This window comes from Mucor velutinosus, assembly GCF_035048745.1.
Source record: "Mucor velutinosus strain NIH1002 chromosome Unknown tig00001575, whole genome shotgun sequence".
Lineage (NCBI taxonomy): Eukaryota > Fungi > Mucoromycota > Mucoromycetes > Mucorales > Mucoraceae > Mucor > Mucor velutinosus.
In genome coordinates this window covers 558634-571160 of record NW_027041916.1, presented here as the reverse complement: position 1 = coordinate 571160, position 12527 = coordinate 558634, and the positions used below count along the sequence as shown (strand labels likewise).

The 12527-nt window shown below is 39.2% G+C and overlaps 6 protein-coding genes across 6 annotated transcripts; 2 read left to right on the top strand and 4 right to left on the bottom strand.

Moving 5' to 3' along the window:
• Window positions 1-154: 154 nt before the first annotated feature.
• Window positions 155-706, bottom strand: ATC70_013435 (uncharacterized protein; the record flags this gene model as incomplete). Its single annotated transcript, XM_064832599.1, has 3 exons — window positions 155-451; window positions 507-586; window positions 649-706. The coding sequence occupies 3 exons, from the start codon at window positions 704-706 to the stop codon at window positions 155-157; spliced, it is 435 nt and encodes a 144-aa protein (XP_064678858.1).
• Window positions 707-1475: 769 nt separating this feature from the next.
• ATC70_013434 (uncharacterized protein) lies at window positions 1476-2597 on the bottom strand (the record flags this gene model as incomplete). Its single annotated transcript, XM_064832598.1, has 2 exons — window positions 1476-2402; window positions 2460-2597. 2 exons carry the CDS (start codon window positions 2595-2597, stop codon window positions 1476-1478), a joined length of 1065 nt encoding a protein of 354 aa, XP_064678857.1.
• Window positions 2598-4552: 1955 nt separating this feature from the next.
• ATC70_013433 (uncharacterized protein) lies at window positions 4553-6085 on the top strand (the record flags this gene model as incomplete). The annotated part of the gene is made up of 4 exons (XM_064832597.1): window positions 4553-4691; window positions 4872-5018; window positions 5076-5913; window positions 5971-6085. 4 exons carry the CDS (start codon window positions 4553-4555, stop codon window positions 6083-6085), a joined length of 1239 nt encoding a protein of 412 aa, XP_064678856.1.
• Window positions 6086-8823: 2738 nt separating this feature from the next.
• ATC70_013432 (uncharacterized protein) lies at window positions 8824-9063 on the top strand (the record flags this gene model as incomplete). Its single annotated transcript, XM_064832596.1, has 1 exon — window positions 8824-9063. One exon carries the CDS (start codon window positions 8824-8826, stop codon window positions 9061-9063), a length of 240 nt encoding a protein of 79 aa, XP_064678855.1.
• A 739-nt stretch (window positions 9064-9802) lies between these two features.
• ATC70_013431 (uncharacterized protein) lies at window positions 9803-10708 on the bottom strand (the record flags this gene model as incomplete). Its single annotated transcript, XM_064832595.1, has 2 exons — window positions 9803-10213; window positions 10274-10708. The coding sequence occupies 2 exons, from the start codon at window positions 10706-10708 to the stop codon at window positions 9803-9805; spliced, it is 846 nt and encodes a 281-aa protein (XP_064678854.1).
• A 423-nt stretch (window positions 10709-11131) lies between these two features.
• ATC70_013430 (uncharacterized protein) lies at window positions 11132-12416 on the bottom strand (the record flags this gene model as incomplete). Its single annotated transcript, XM_064832594.1, has 3 exons — window positions 11132-11198; window positions 11256-11347; window positions 11409-12416. The coding sequence occupies 3 exons, from the start codon at window positions 12414-12416 to the stop codon at window positions 11132-11134; spliced, it is 1167 nt and encodes a 388-aa protein (XP_064678853.1).
• Window positions 12417-12527: the final 111 nt, after the last annotated feature.

Below are 12527 nucleotides of genomic sequence, written 5' to 3'. Positions count from 1 at the left end.
ATCGATGTGTACTAGAGCAATGTTTCTTCTTGGAAAGAAACAGAATTATCTCAACTGTAAGCTGGATATTATGCTCCATCAGGTACGATCATGGGGTTTGGATCTTGTCATCATTATTGTAATTTATTTATATGACTATTGCACAAAAGTACGGTTATTTCTTAGGCGAACTGGGAGAGTTTGGTATTTCAGATGCTTTTTTTACTGCTACTGAAAATGCTGAATGCGGATCCAGCAGTGAAAAGCTTTTTATAGTTCTGTCTGCATTGTGATGAATGTACTCATGACTGATTTTGCTGTGCTGATATTTCTCTGTTGACTTCCAATCATCGATGCTATCATCCACATCCACCAGGATTTCCTGCTTTTTCTTTTGCCTTAGCTTGACTGTGATTAATGCTGCTACAAGCAAGAATATGAACATAAATGTACCTAGTACACATCCAACAATCTTGAGGGTATAATTTAGTGTTTGTATGCGTGATAAGCTCTGCCGTTGCATTTACCACACCAATGCGGTCCGGTGAATTAAAGAAAGTTTCCTGCGGCTTTCGCGGATAATCCGTGTAAAATCCATTGGTTCCAACTACAAAATGTACATTCATGTTACAAATTACAATTAGTGTGCCACAAGACTATAGCTAATACCTGTTGAGTTGACAATGATTGTTGATGGAAGTGTTGAAGACGTTTCTGTTATGTCCATATGTATATTTTTACTAAAGCAGCGTCATGGCAATCATGAGTATCGGAAGCCTCATTTCAGACATGTTCTTCATAGTCACCTCAGGTTGAAAGTGGGCTTAAATGTCAATAGATCAAAAACAGAAGTAAAATCGAGAAGGAAAAAAAAAAAAAAGGAGATAGATTTCAAGACATTTTGCACACATACGTATATATACGCTTGCAATTGTTTGTTTTATTTATTTATTCCATGATTCTTCTTGCTGTAGTGGCTAAGCCATGATGAGTATAAGCCGAATGGTCATGTACGGCATCTTCTTTCTTTGGGAGTCTCTCCACACAATAACAAAACCTTGTTCAGGACAAGGTAATTATGTATACACACAAGGCTGAGACTTCCATAGAAATCCATGCCTGCAGATCAAGGAATGGATACCACGGCAATTGGACAAATCACTGACCAAATGATAAAGTTCCGTCATGAAAGGTGGCGCCTTCTTAGAGTACCTGCTTCCCGTCAGATGAATCGTTTTCATAAATTCAAGGAGGCTGATTCAAAGCTACAGTGCAGAACCGCCGTGATACGTTTCTCGTTGTTTAGAATCTGGCTAAATTTGAACAGCAATAGATAAATCAAATTGAAATTTAATCGTTCAACGCTTTATTCCTGTACAATTCTGAATGAGGCGTCTTTTTTTTTTTTCGAAACTATATACATGCGAAAGGTATAAAATCGCTCAGGCTATTGCGACAGTGCCAATTGAGGGTATCATATGTATTGGCAGAGCTTCTCAGACACTTTTGATAGCAGGCGAAGTTGTATTTGCTCTTTTCGGCGATCGTTTGTGATAGACTTCAGGCAGTGGCAGCTGAGAAACTGAAGCAGTGCGCTTTGTTGGTATTTTTTTGGTATCCTCTACTGGTGCCGTTGTTGTCTCCATTTTGACGTTCTCCCCGGCCTTCTGTATTTTCTGCTGAATCATGTTGACCCAATCGTCTGTATCGCCCAACACCTCATAATCAAACACTTTGTCCCATTCCTTTGTAGGGGCAGTTCGATTAATGAATATCACCTTTCCATTTTTCGACGAATGATGAATCAATTTTGCTGCCTGTTTGATAAACTTCTTCAGAGCAGGGATCTTCAAAGAGGTGCCCATTACAATCATCAGATCTGGCTTCCTTCGCAAATCTGTAGTCTGTAATTTTCCTATAGTTTCGCCCTCTGGATGTTCCTCGTTGTATAATACGATATTGGGTCTCAACGTGCCCATTGCTAGCTGGCGCTTCCCTAACCGTATGCGCTCATTGTCGTAGGTCTCACATTGTGGACAAACAGGTGGATTTCCATTTCTAAACTGATCTTCATAATCAGTTGTGAAATCGTAGGATGCAGCACACAGTGTACATTTGACTCTGTCCATTGATCCATGCAGTCTAACAACAGATAGGTCTATGGGGTCTTCTAAACAGTCTATATTCTGTGTATAGCAGCGCATTAATTTGCCTCTTTCTTGCAGATTCCGGATAAACGAGTGCGTGGCTGTGGGCATCGCTGTTGATATCATTGATTTTAACTCGGCCATAAACGTATAGAAGCATTCGGTTTGTCGCTTGTCTCTAAATAGCATAGCATCAAATAAATCTTGCCCCTTCATCATAGTCTTTGGATGTTTCTTCTTTACTAAATCATAGAGACCATCAGAAGAACGAAAATCCTGTGCTCTTGGTGTTAATATCCTCTACAAAATCCATTGACGTTCTGTTTCTCTTACTGGAATCCCACTACTGCATGATATACCAGCACCTGTGATGACCAAGACTCGCTTGCTGTTGTCGATGCGGGTTGCCAGCTCAGTAATGAGAGGATCAATAACTTCCGTTGGCTCAGAGATGATGATTTTTGTCTTCATGATGGAGTGTGGAGTAAATGAACGATGAGATGTATTTAGGAGAGAAAAGAACAAAAGATAAAAGACATTGATACTCATCCATTACTCCCTCTTCGAAAAAATGTCTCATATAGCACACACCAATGAAAACTACCGTCCTTGTCGTCGATCCGTGTGTGAGCACGCTATGACTGGTGTGGACAAGTTGCATATTCACAAACGTTGTTGATTTAAAGCTCAGTGATTAGAGATGGTTAAGATCACTTGAATGCCTCGAGCCCATACACAATACAACGCACCCAAGGAAGTTTGCTTCATTATTTGGTTACTGGAACAACTCTCTGAATTTGACTTGCGCGTCCAAAAATACCTATAGCACTTAGGTTAGAGTTGTCGGATCTCCATGAAATGCACACTGCCGTATGACAGTAGGAAGCTTCGGAAGAACATCCACATACAAAAAGGTATTAGATAAAAATGCAGGAACGTAATATCCTTTAGGTACATTTGTCATCAATTTTGGGATTTCTTCACGACACGGATGCACATTTGCTCTGCCTATAACTCATTAACCGTTTGCATGTCCAGATGAGAGTACCTATTGCAGCAGTAGAAGCACATTACAATTCAGGGCATCTTATTCGTGGCACAAATTCCTAGAATACAGTGCTTCAGCTATTCGCTTGTATAATAGAAAGTATTAAAGAATTATTCAATAGTTGACGCATTCTTTTTATATATATATATATATATATATATATATAGAAATCGCTCAATTTTAACCATGCTTGACAATACAAATCCCCTGAATGCCTAAAGTTAAGCCAACAGCACCATAAGAGGTACGAATGCGTTGTTATCCAGCGGTGCAAGAGATGCGACCACATTGAATTGTTGCAAACGTCTGGCTGAGCAAGCAAATCATCTCTAAATTATATTGAAAATGGGTTGGATTCCCATGTAACAACGCTATACATCTGTAATCAATGATTCCATCGAACAGTGATAGGTATGCAGTGCTTCAGCATATACTGTACTTTGCTACTAATCTAAAGGCCCTTAACTCAAAAGAGTGCCTGTTAAAACTTGTTGAGACAAGAAGCCCAAAGCATCCAACTTTAATCGCCTTTACAGCGTGGGTCAATGGTTCTCAGTCTCGAGAAAACGTTTATTAAAGTCAAAGACGTACAATGATTGAGCAAATGAAGCTTTTTTCATGTACATCCTGTACCGAAATGAACATCCAGAGCAAAGCATGGATTTCGGCAGTTTCGTCCTATAGTGCCATATCGCTTTTCACAATGTCACCACAAGAACCATGGCAGTGTGTTGGCTGTCAATTTGAGGTATCACCGATGAGACGGAATAAACAAGTATGCATTCACATGCTGTAAATGTCAAGAAAATGGTGCCTTGATACAAGCTTGTTTGTAAGAAATCAAAACCCGACTCACATTATGAGAATTTTGGTAAAATGTCATAGGAGACATGTTAAAGGATAGCAAGAAAAAAAAAGGAGAAGCTCCAGTGGAAATGCCTTGGTTCGCTCGTCTATTACTAATTTTAAAGGTTTCTATACTCTTTCACAAAGCCGTTTGGGTAACACGAAGGGTAGACGAGAGAGAAAAAAAAAAAACCAGCAAAAATTTTTTCTATTTTATAGGGGATGTGGCCACCATCACACTTATACACCCCCCGCAAAAGCATATATTTTTATTATTTTCTACCAGTTTCCTCTCTCTTCTTTCTTTCCTTGCCTTTTTCTCTCACCTAGTCTTTTCTTCCTGCCTAAATTACACATCGTATTCAAGACAGAAGAACAGACATTTACTATTGATTACTGTTTTTCATCTGCTGTTACATCCAAAGACAGCGCAGAAATTCCACATAAACAAGCAATTCCACTTTATTTTCTACCTCACAACCACTTTATATACTCACAACTTAGCTATTGCAAGAAGTTGAAACACTGAAAAATGACAAGCATTGCTAATCAGTTAAGAACCAAGCAAGGTGCGATCATCGGTGCTGGTGTTGTTATTGTGATTACTGCCTTCACAATTTGGAGTTGGAAATCTTCTTCTTCCACCACTGCCCCACCAAATAGCAAAGATGGTAAGTTTTATATTTGCTATCTCATGTAGAGCAAAATTAAGGGGCGAAAAGCGAGATTGGGAGGCAAGCTTGTTTAAGCATGCTAGTTGGTATCACTCTTGGCAGGAAATACCATAGGAAAAAGGACCCGCTACTCATGAACGCGTATACTAAATTTTTTTGATCTCTTATTTTATCTAGCTAAAGCTTCAGATGAGCGATCTGTCAAAAACAAAAAAGACACCAAAGAAGAATCTGCAGCCAACAAGGCAAACGACATGGTTACCAAACAGTCACAAATCAAGAAGGATAACGTTAATGAAGCATCCATCATCATCGAGGAAGAAGGTAAATTTGCATGTGAAAAGAATAGAAGAAGGGATTGGTATTAAGCAGCCGGTATAGTTGTTACAGTGGAGAAAGTTGAGGATACACTCTTAGAGGAAAAGAATGAGGAATCAGAGCAAAAGGAAGAGAAGGTCGTTGTTACCACTACAGAAACCGTTACTGAAATTATCGACAACCATGGTGATGAAATCTCCAGCGCCAAGAGCCATACTTTATCGGCAGCTACGAGCAGTGCTGATGAAACCGATATTTGCACCCCTGAACATGAAGCCAACACTGTTGCTGATGTCAAGCATCACGAATCCACCGCCACTGATGAAGTCGATACCCAACATAATACAAGCTATTTATCAGAAGACAAGAATCAAGATGTTGCTGAAAAGGTCAAGTTTGACTGGACTGAGGAATCTGTCAAAGCAGCTCTGCCTCCTATGAATCGTGATATTGTTACTGTCTCTACTGTATCCCTTGACACTGCCGAAAGTATTGTCACTGAAACGCATCATGAAGAGTTTGTTGTTGTTGGCCATCCCATTGATAAGGACCCTGTCAAGGAGCAAGACATTGTCGCTTCTGCTGCTACCACTACCACTTCTACCGACGAAGAGCCCGCTTTATCCGAAAAGGTCCAAGTTTCCTCTTCATCTTCATCCACATCATCCGAAAAGTCACCACCAGTTTCACTCTCAAGCTCATTAACCGCTGATGCTCCCGAGTTTGTCCCTAAGTCACTTCAACAACCCACCAAGAAGCCTACAAAGAAATTCTTGACCCGCGAGCAGTTGATCGAACAACAAAGACAGCACCACATGCCTAGATCAAAAGCAAGATGCAGCCATTGGCCCCATTGCACCAACAACAATTGTAAATTCTTCCACCCTTACAGGGCCTGTCGGTAAGTGTTCGATATTTTTAATGGGATTTCAAAACCTTTTACTGATGCAAAATATAGAGCTGGAGATGATTGCTTGTTTGGCGATAGATGCATGTTTGTTCATCCCAATGATTGTATAGTGAATATTCGAGAGAATAAGAATGCCGCTACTTCTACCTCTATCCATGAGTAAAATTTCACATTTCTACACCTTACATACAGACAAACAAAAAAAAAACAAAAAAAAACACACAATTGTATATCTTTGCTTTTGCTATTTCTCTTCCTCTTTCTTCTATATCTCTTTTACCTTCTCCCTTTTACAAATTACCCCTCCCTTTCTGTCTTATCTTTTTTCTTTATTTTTAATTATTGTATATTTCGAAATCATGTCAAGATCAATAAAAATTCAAGAAAAAGTAAGGGATGTATGGTATTTGTTCTTGTGGAGACTACTGCTCAAAGCTGCCCATACTATACTTTGGATGAGAAAATTCATGATGGCGCTAGACATGGTCAAGAAAAGCCTCAACTGATCCGACTAATTGCAAGTGCATTTGCATTTGCAGCAGGATTTTTATCATTTCAAGATCTGCTAGTACCTGTTGCCGCGTATATACGGCTCTTTATCTCTAACATATATACTGGAAAACCTAAAAAAAAAAAAAAATCCCAAGAACATAACCCATCTAATTCAATACTTGGTATCATTAACCTATAAGTGGGGTTTACCGTAGCAAAGGGAAGGTGCAAGACTATAGTGTTTAGGCAGCAACTTTGGCAACTTTTATTAATAACCTTGCCAACAACATAAGGCATCAAAATCTGCATGAAATAGCGTTACCAAAAACAAGATGCCTTCTATTTGAATTATTGCGCAGGCCGCAGAATTGCCCTTCCTGAAGATTTCAGCTTCCAACAAAGATGTAATTCATGCAGTGTAAATAAAAGCTATTATAAAGCCAAATTTGACAGCTTTCAAGCCTCCATATCTTAACATGTAGACCTTTCTGAACCACCGGAATGGCGCCAAACAATTGTACTCGAGTAGTAGTAGCTTCCTGATACCTTTGCTCAATTTTTTGGGGTCAAAAAAAAAATGGACAAAAATCGACTAAAAAGCATGAGGGGTACCTCATGGTTTTCATCGAAAATCAAATGATCGCGTTTTAGACCTTGAAAATGAAGACTTTTGCTATGGTATATCTTGAATCAAAATGTTTCTCTCGATTCAAAGCAACTTCTGAAACCACTTAAATGAGGTTTTCATATGCAAAATTTCGACTTTTTGGCCAGAAACCTCTTTTCATATTTTCATAAATTACTCAATAAGTTTATTCAAAACATCTATGTTACTTGGTGCCATTGGATGCGCCTTGAAAAGCACCCCAGAAAAGCTTAAAGAAGCTTAGGATTATTATCATATTTTACTTAGTCGAATCTGCAAAAATAGTTCGATCGAGTCGAAGTTTATTAAAATATAGCCAATCTGGAGCAGACTGTGGATCTGGATTTGAATTAATTCTGGATGGTGGGGCTGGCTGGCAAACTCAATGCCCTTTTCATCATGAAGGCAATACAGTAATAGATATTTTGAAGCACATAGAAAGTAAGTGAAAATTACATAGCTCTATTGCTAGCCTTGCTATTTAATAACGCCAGTATATTAAAATGCTTGTCAGATCAACTTCTTTCCTTTTTGAGGCTTTGAAAGTGTCTAGGGACTGAACATTTATAATGTTATGATTTGGATTGTGTTTGGCGAAAGCCCGTAAGGCAACACCGTTATAGAACGTAACGAGATCAATCGGCTAGTGGTAGTGATACTATACTACAATAAATATTGACAAAAGAGACGGTTGAATTATGTTTAATAAGTTCAACACAAAAGCACAGCTATATATTTATTGCGGACGTCTGGATGTAATGTTTACCACACAGTAAAGGCTAGAAGTTAACAAATAATCTCAAATTTGGATTTGATAGTAACAGTGCTACACAGATGCGCCAAGAACACATGAAAATCACTACCATTGTCCACTGTTAATCATGCTGAAATGCCAATTTTCTGCCATATCCCAGCTAAATATTTGATATTTCAGATCTGATTTACGCACGCTACAAGCTTTCAATTGAGCTCTAAACACCTTTCATCAACACCCGAGATCTGGCAGTTTGTTCGTGGTGCCCATTTGAAAAAAAAAAATTGGGTCACAAATTTTCGACTCAAAACCATGAGGTACCCCTCATGGAAACTTGATGTTTCACAATAATCGACTTTTTAAGCCGAAGAATGCAATATTTTACAAAGGCATATCTTAGTTGAAAATGCTCGTAAAAGCTTGAATTTTTACCCAATATAATTTTTTGCTTTACGCAAGTATCATTTTCTTGACATTTTTGGACATTTAGTCATTTTTGATTTTCGCGGTTGAGGCAATAGTTTGTCAGTCAAAGTATAGCAAAATGTACATGGTTAGATAAAGTGTAGAAAATAGAGTATATCCTACTTAATCCTAGTAACAAGTTCTCATAACAAAAAGGGCTCGTAAATTCACGAAATAGGAAAAAAAAGTTTTGGAAAACGTTGAATTGGATAGAATTTGGAGCTCTGCAAAAATTAGATTTAAAGCGCCGACATGGGCAAGGTTTTGGTTGCCCATGCTGATTTTGATGCTTAGAGATGCTCTTTTCGCAACAAGATGTATGGTGATCGACACGATAGAGCAAACCTCATAGTGATCTGCATAATCTGTGTGGTATTGATTATATCTTGGTACTGAAAACAATGGATAGTCTAACAGGAATGACGGAGTGACAACCCAAATGTTGATTCATTTGATTAAAGGAGGACATAAAAAACCTGTTGCTGTATATTTTTTCTTTTTACAATACTACTGTACCTTACACTAATTCAACGCAACCAACAACATGAAACCGCCCGAGCATCCAGGCCAACCCAAGTGGCAAAACTTTAAAGAATGGAACACACTGAAGAAACCAAGCAGTTTTCAAGTCATAAAAACTGCCCAAGAGACCCATGAGGAACTATTAGCAAGATTTGGATTACAAGAAGGCAATGGTAGTGGTTGGGGAGATGCTTCCGATGCACAAGATGCTGGCTGGGGTAGTCCTAACACGATTGATGGGCAAGGAGGAGGATGGAATTGAAAGCATATTTAGTGATATTTTCAATCTTGCAAATACACGGAAATCGTTATTTCGGCCACAATCTTAGAACCATAGAAGCGTTTATTTTTCAATTGGCATTTGTAGGAGGATTTTTCGCCGTGTTTAGTATGGAGATTATGTTGTATATGTGGGGTTCAAGAAAAAGGGAGATGAAGATCTTGTCAAATCAACTTTTTTTCTGATTGAACGTGTGTATATGTGAGAGTGTAAGTGTAGGTGCAACCTTTCTTGTTGATCTATTTGAAGGAGATATTACCGAGCAAACGATTGCGCACATTGCCTGTGCAATTCTGTGCAGATCATTTAATTGTCATTTATATACTTTCTCGATATAGTGACACAATAGCGGGTGATCTTTTTGTTTAAACACGTTCCAACAGCTGAACGTTGTGGCGTTTCACGGATCCATTGTGGAAGATTATGCAATCATGAGCAAAGGTGCATTCATCTGTCTTAAATGCAAGCTGACCTTTTTGCTCGTCCATCTTTTAAATAGGCCTTGCTGCCCTGAGCTGGTGTGCGTATACACATGCAAATTGCCACCTTGTGGATGATCATCGATTTTAGGTGAGAATTTTATTGTTCGTTTTCAAATTGATTTGATGATACATGCGAGTAATTTCATACAATCAAAGTTTTTGTATATAAGTAGCGTGTATGTTACATGGATCGAGGAAAAATGTATAAGTTAGTATAAGTTATCATGTATAAATATAGATCAATAAGGATTAATTTTCATAGGGTATATCAAGTTGTGATTACTGTATTTGTTGTTTTTATTGTTGTAGTACATATCAGTTGTGGTTGGCGTAACAATGAAATCCTCCATGGAGGAAAGTGACGACGAGGAAGATGAGGTGGATATATTCAATCGTTTCCTATTGTTGCCTTTTCGCGCATTGGTTGTGGCAGTGGTGTTGGAATGGCGGTAATATTGCTGTTGCTGTTGCTGGTGTATGATATTGGATAATACAGGCTGGCAACAATAGTTGGTATTGAATGATGCAGATTTAGGGATATATGATCTGTCATGGTGCGGTACAATAGGAGGTAGCTGAAGCCCAACTGTGTTGTCGTAGGTGATGAAGGAATAGTACATGTCCTTTTCAGATATGATGAGCTGGTAATTCTAAGCAGTATGCTTTAGTACATCCAAATTGTTCCTACATAGTGTAAAAGAGAAACGTACCATCAATGCCAGCAACTGCTTCTCCATCAAATTGATCTCTGGCAAGGTAAAGTAAACAGCATACTTGGTCCAATGCTTGTTCTTTGGCGATGTGTCATGTAATATCTTTGTTGTGACAATCAACGTAGCTAGAAAGATGCGTTGACAAGTGCATGGCATCCCCCTTGCGAATTGAGCAAGTCGTTGTCGTAATCTGTCTAATAGAACGAGAGAGGCCAGCAATGTGCCCGTACGAGCACAGGATCTTTTTGCCAGCAAGTTGACAAACGTAGGTAATGGAGGTATAGGACTTTTATAATTCTCGTGTAGATGGTGGCAGGGAATCACGAGAGACGCTTGATGCGATATGTGTGCCAGCAAATGGTTACTTGCTGGGCGATCAATTAGGTATTTCATTCTACGATCAATGTCATTGTAACTGGTATTGGGATTCATGCTGGAAAAAAAAAACAAAAGTGTATAGTAGAGAGGAGATATATATATATATATATATATCTATATGTATCTATTCGAAAGAGAAGAAAGAGTAAAAAGAAAGGAAAACAACCAAGGGATATTATATAAACTTACAGTTTTCGTATATATAGGGAGGCAAGTAAAGAAGGAGGGAATAGTGAGAGTAAAGTGAGAGAGGGAGAGGGGGTGCGTGTGTATGTGTGTGTGGGGGGGAGAAATGACAATAATAACAACAACAACAATAACAACAACAATCCATTATTATTATTTAGATAATTTCAAGCCTTTTTTCCAATACGTGATGATGATGGTGATCATTTCAATATAGCGCTTTATGTACATACAGGGAAAAAGAGAAAAAGAGGTCTGAAGAAAGAGAAATCAAAAGAGAGCCTGTTCGTTTCAGTCGTCATTCAAATCTCTTTTTTTATTCTTTTTCGCCCATCGAAGACCACATGCGTTACATAACCTAGGTCAACAAAGTTAGAATAATTTCCGTCTAGCAATTCATAAAGATCCCACTTACGTTTTCGGTCCATGTGGCCCTTTACGCCATTCTGGAGATGAAGTTGTACCACAGTCAGAGCAGACATATTCATCGGTTCCTTTGTGCTTCTTCTATTGACATGAAATCACATTGAGAATGACATGTGCTGAAATCCATGTTCATCTTACTTACGCGACGCTTCCATTTATCTTTTCGTTCAGCAGAATCTTGATGTGGCAATGACATGCCGCCCTTGTTGGCATTGTTCTGTGTTTGTTGCTGACCATCCTTATAACCCATGAATTCATCTATATCAGAATTGTGCCCGTCCATCCAATCATCGTTAGTATCCATTGCTTCGTCCTGCTGTTGCGTTGTAGATGGTGGCGGTAGCTGCTGTAAATTGGAGGAAAAAGAGGATGGAGACACTGTGCTATTGTTGTCCACTCTACCGTATTTCGCAGACAGTTCATCAATTCTCTTCTTCAGCCAGTTGTTCTCTGCTTTCAGCTCTAAAAATGTATCAATCAAGGCACCGCTTTTGGTGGGTATAGGCTGAGCAATGCCAAAAAACGACCGAGGTGGCTGTCCAGGTACATCAGCTTTTGGCTGGCCCACCACTTCGAATATAATGTAGCTTTCGTCCTTCTTGCGAAATCGATAATGTGTCTTGATTTGAGATCGAGTGTGAAATGACGTTTGAAAGTCTCGAATAAACACATCCATGTCGTCAATGTGCAAGAAATCCATCAGCGCTTGTCCCACAAGCTCATGCGGACGGTAGCCTGTGAGTTCGTGCGTTGATTCAGAGCAGTACAGTATCTTTCCTGTAGGCGACAGTACATGCAACAAACCTGTGATTTCAACGAGAATGCGCTCTGACCAGTTCTTTCGTCTTCTGAAATCAGTACCGCCTTTGACGGCAAGTGCATTGCTAGCATTGTCAGTGGCTGGAGATGATTGTGTAGGATTTGATGAGCTCGCTTCGCCTCTCTCAATAGTGCCATTATCAAATATTGCTGGTGCTGCTGCTGCTGCTGTGGATGCGGAAGACGTTGGCCCTGGAAAAGCCGTGTTGCTGTTGGTATTGCTGTTACTAAAGTAGGCGTCTCGAGGCTGTTGTTGTTGCTGCTGCTGCGCTGATAGGGAACTGGCGTTTACATCTAGCAAGTAACTGTAATATTCAGGCTGTTGTTGCATTGGAACTCTGCTGCGAGAAGGGCGAAAAGAGAGTCAAGGAGAGAGAAGAGCAAAAGAATAAAAAAAAAAAACTGAGAATAGCAAAATAAATACTGTAGAGCTCTGGGGCTG